Here is a 4,675-nt window from a genome sequence, read left to right as displayed (position 1 = left end):
CATATATGAGACACTCGATATACCTCTCAAACTAATTGTAAAATATTGCGAAAAAAAACTCCTTGGCAAGGAGTCAAATCGGGAATCTTCGGCTTTTCGTGCCGTCGCCTTTTTTATTCGGCCACCGAGGCACTTGGAGTTTGTCTCGCAATATACATATATATAAAGATGAACTGATACTCTAATAACGCCATCTTCCACCGGCGTGTTTTTAAACAATTATTANAAAACTCTTGTCTTAGGCTCTTAAGTTTCTAAACTATTAGATATATAAACGATCATGAGATTTTTTTTTATTAGCAGATATATAAACGGCTCTCATGATCGTTTATATATTTGCTAATAAAAAAAAATCTGCATGTTATTTTGAACTCAAACGTAGCAACTTTTAATAGCTTCTAAAAGCTTCTAATAAAGTGTATTTTCATATNATTATATTTTCAAATGTCTTGCAAGCTAACATATTGCACTGCTTAAATATTTGTTTTTTTCTCTGATAGTAATATTTTTCTTTGCATTTGTAATATTGTTCTAAAATTCTAATATCATAACTTGTAAAGTATGGTTTAGTTTGTATAAATTTACATTACGCCTGCAGTAATTCCATGCATGCTTTTGTGAGTCATTTTTTTTGCCACATTTGCGAGTGATGTATATGCATGCAATAATNATCTTTAAATCTTTATATCTATACTATCAATTTCATTTTTTCTGCAGTATAACATACACTGCAAAGTCATGCCAAAACAGATANAACAAAAGCAATACAGTCTGAAATATCGGCGAAGACTTGCACAGCAAACAGTGCACGATATAGAAAAGAATCTACAGACTCATCATGCAAGCGACGAAATGCCACATTTGGATAATCGCGATAGTTATGTGGAGGAAAACGTCAAAAAAGCAGATTGCTTTTCGCAAATCGTTCAAGATGAAATGATCCAAGAGGTCTTACAAGATGAGGAAGAAATCATGCAAGAAGAAAGAATTAGAGAAGAATTAATANCGTCCGACGAATACGATAGTGATCTTTTGTCGGAATCGGAAGATGAAAATAATGGTATCAATATTGATCGGTTACGACAAAATCTAGTAAAGTGGATTCATACAAATAATATATTTAGATCCGCAATAACCGCTTTATTAAGGGTATTGAAAGTAGAAGATCCTATGAAGTCTCTTCCTGCAGACGCTCGAACGCTCTTAAAAACACCCAGAAAGTCGGAAACTATTCCAATGGAACATGGACGATATATACATTTTGGTATTGCGGAAGGTTTACATCACGTTATTGAAACAAGCGGCACCATTGCATGCATACCTGAAGAAATTCATCTATCGTTCAATATAGACGGATTACCGCTTACCAAAAGTTCCAAGAGCCAATTATGGACCATTCTGGGAAGTTTCAGAAATTTNAAGAACAAATTACCATTCATCATCGGAGCTTTTCACGGGTATAAAAAACCCCCAGCTGATGCAGAAGTATTTTTAAAGTACTTCGTTGAGGAAGCTGAGAGTNTTATAGAGAATGGCTATACCTGGAAAGGTATTAACAGTAAATTTATTATTGATTGTTTCATATGCGATGCTTCTGCAAGAGCATACATTTCCTGCGTCAAAAGCCATGGGGGATATTATGCATGCGGTAAATGTGAAACCAAAGGCAAGTACTTGGGAAAAGTAGTATATCCAGAAATGGACGCTCCGTTACGAACGGCAGAATCATTTGCAACTCAGTCGCAACCAGAACATCATATTGGAATAAGTCCTTTNATGAGGCTCAATATTGATATGGTTTCACAAATGCCTTATGACTATATGCATTTAGTGGCATTAGGCCACATAAAAAGAATACTAAAAATAATGACTGGAAAGTTGAATCCGATAAAGTTAGGTGCACAGCAGGTTTCGGATATTTCCGAACGACAGCTTGAACTTCGACAACATATTCCGTTTGACTTTGTCCGTAAACCACGAGCTTTGGACGAACTCGATCGTATGAAAGCAACTGAACACCGTNAACATTTGTTTTATACTGGGCCCGTTGTATTGCGCAAGATTGTAAGATCTGACATATATAATCATTTTATAAAACTATCTGTGGCGATGCGTCTTCTAGCAACTCCTGGTATTGACTTNGAGCAAAATAGATATGCAAAAGGCTTGCTACAAGAATATTTTGTTGAATTCCTACAATTATATGGAGAGGAAAATGCTACATACAACACGCATGGATTGCTACACTTAGCGGACGATGCATTACAGTGGGGAGCACTGGATGAGTTTTCTGCATTTACTTTCAAAAACTATCTACAGCATATAAAGAAATTAGTCAGAGGCAANGATAAACCTCTTGAGCAATTAAGTAATCGGATATATGAAATTAGAAATAGCCACTGTGTTGAATCTTTCAATGATGTTATTAGCACGTATAAACTAGGAAAAAAATGCTATAATGGAACGGTGATAGGAGAATGTACGTCACCTATGCACAAGGACATACAGTTCAAGAATTTTAAAATTACGACAAAAANACCAAACAACTACTGTATCATGACTGACGAAAGTGTTGTAATGGTGGAAAATATTTGCTATCGCAATAACTCCGTAATAGTAATTGGTAGAAAGTTAAAAAACGGAAAACCTTTTTTNCATTCGCCAGCGCCGTCAACGTGCTTCGGCATTATACAATTTTCTCAAGAATATGGTAGCTTGCAAACATTTTCAATTACTAATATTAAGAATAAAGCTGTTGTTCTTCCGATTTTTGACCAATCAAACGAATCTNAAGGCCATCACAGAAATGTTGTCGCTTTTCCACTAATCCATGGTCATTAACTTTGAAAATATGTTTGCACATGAATCTAGAGATGTCTTTAAAATTTTGCATCGTCGACTTCACTAAAGAGAAAGCCGTGGAAGTTGTTCCCGATTTTTGGATATGTGATTCTTACTGCTCATGGCCGCCACGTGATGTAAATTTTCCAACAAAATATGTTAAAAATAGGTCGGTACCAAAGGAAAATTGGCCATCCTTCCAGTGCAGAATCCTTAATACTTTTGGTACTTATGCGTGTATAGTATACTTTTATTTACTAAAGTTGATACTATTAATTTATTATTGATATGTAACTTATTTCAAANTACGCTAATATGTTCTAATAAAAATAAGTGTGTATACATATATTGTTTAGATGACTATGAAACAGCTCGTCNAAACTTAGGGCTAGCTGAAGTAACATCCGATTTCCCTAGCGAAGCAGAAATTACCAGTAAACAAGTGCATAAACGCAATAAGAAATATTACACTGATTCATCCGAATCAAACAAAGACAATGTAAAATCTAAAAAANACAGCGTTCCGATTTGTAAATCATTTAGCCAGAAACAATTCCAAAAGAATTGTAAGCCAAAATCCACATTTGTTTTGAATTTATCCGATAGCGAAGAAAATGAGATTTCGCAATCAACGGCAAAAGATCATGGAAGTTTCGAGCTACAGATACCAAAACGTCTGCAAGAAAAATCGAAGCAAATTATGAATACAGTTTCTGCTCCGAAATCAAAAAAAGATGCCGCTATACGTTCACTGTCGTCACTTAATATCTACAGTGACCAGTACAAAGAAGGTATAATCTTTTGGTTTTTGTTATTTCGTATTTCTAGCAGCTTGGTTATACATAACGGAATTTAGTAGGTTCGGCATAAATCGTTATTTCCGAATTTTTAATCGCACACAAAACATATACTAATAAAACATATACTAATAAAATAAATTTATTTTACTTCTATTAATTTAGTATAAAATAAAAATAAAAAGTATAACATAATAATTTTTCAGGTACTTCATGTGCAGTTACGCTATATCCACAGCACAGTCCGGAGAATAGAGTAGTTGAAGTCAACAAACTGGCTGATCAACTCATTCAACAAATTCATCAAGCACAAACATCTAACAAAATAAAAAAACCACAATATGTTGGAGACTCAGGTATATTATTTTACTGTTGCAACTTACAATAATAAATATTTTTGATAATCTCGGAAGTTACATATTTTATAATTTCTTGAACAGAATTCGAGAAGCATGTGATTAGAGATCTGACGATGATAAAATTCGATATGCGCACACTTGTGGACATGATCACCAAATTAAGCTTCAACAAGCTTACTACTCATATAGATAAAGAAGCTGTTGCCAAACAAAAAGACGAACAGCCAGAAGAAAATATTTTGCCAGCTTTCCCACTGCAACATTGGCAAAATTTCTGCGACATGGAGCATTTACTACACACAAATGACGCTGCTTGTCGACAACTTGTAAGTTTTGTATTAATATTACAGCTTAATCCTTTGAGTCATGATGGATCGCTCAGAGACTCATCTTTTTCAGCNAAATTTTTAAGTATTTTAACAAATTTCTTGGCGTCAAGTACCGGATTTTTTTGTAATGTACATGAACAAGTAAAAAAAAGGCAATCGTAGATTTTTATTTACATAATTACTATACATTAAATAAATAGTTAAAATNTGTGCTATTTATAAAAGAAATGCATTCTCTACTAAACTATTATCAATATCGAAACGATTTTTTTTAAGTACTTATTTATATAGGTATTCTAAAATATTTATCAGAAATTTATTAGATTTTTTTGCTACGTTTTTTTTTTTA

At 33.6% G+C, this 4,675-nt stretch overlaps 1 protein-coding gene across 2 annotated transcripts; it reads left to right on the top strand.

Annotated features, from left to right (window-relative positions):
• Nucleotides 1–633: 633 nt before the first annotated feature.
• LOC109863101 lies at nucleotides 634–4,324 on the top strand. Of its 2 annotated transcripts, XM_020443292.1 has the most exons (5): nucleotides 1,009–1,060; nucleotides 1,150–3,066; nucleotides 3,198–3,632; nucleotides 3,845–3,994; nucleotides 4,079–4,324. In XM_020443292.1, exons 1-2 carry the CDS (start codon nucleotides 1,049–1,051, stop codon nucleotides 2,839–2,841), a joined length of 1,704 nt encoding a protein of 567 aa, XP_020298881.1. In that variant the 5' UTR covers nucleotides 1,009–1,048; the 3' UTR covers nucleotides 2,842–3,066; nucleotides 3,198–3,632; nucleotides 3,845–3,994; nucleotides 4,079–4,324. The 2 variants fall into 2 exon arrangements, with proteins under 2 accessions (XP_020298880.1, XP_020298881.1); XM_020443291.1 differs by having other exon boundaries at nucleotides 634–3,066.
• The last annotated feature ends 351 nt before the right edge of the window (nucleotides 4,325–4,675 follow it).

This window comes from Pseudomyrmex gracilis, unplaced genomic scaffold, assembly GCF_002006095.1.
Source record: "Pseudomyrmex gracilis isolate BER0280 unplaced genomic scaffold, ASM200609v1 scaffold_3173, whole genome shotgun sequence".
Lineage (NCBI taxonomy): Eukaryota > Metazoa > Arthropoda > Insecta > Hymenoptera > Formicidae > Pseudomyrmex > Pseudomyrmex gracilis.
This window is presented reverse-complemented; position numbering and strand designations above follow the sequence as displayed.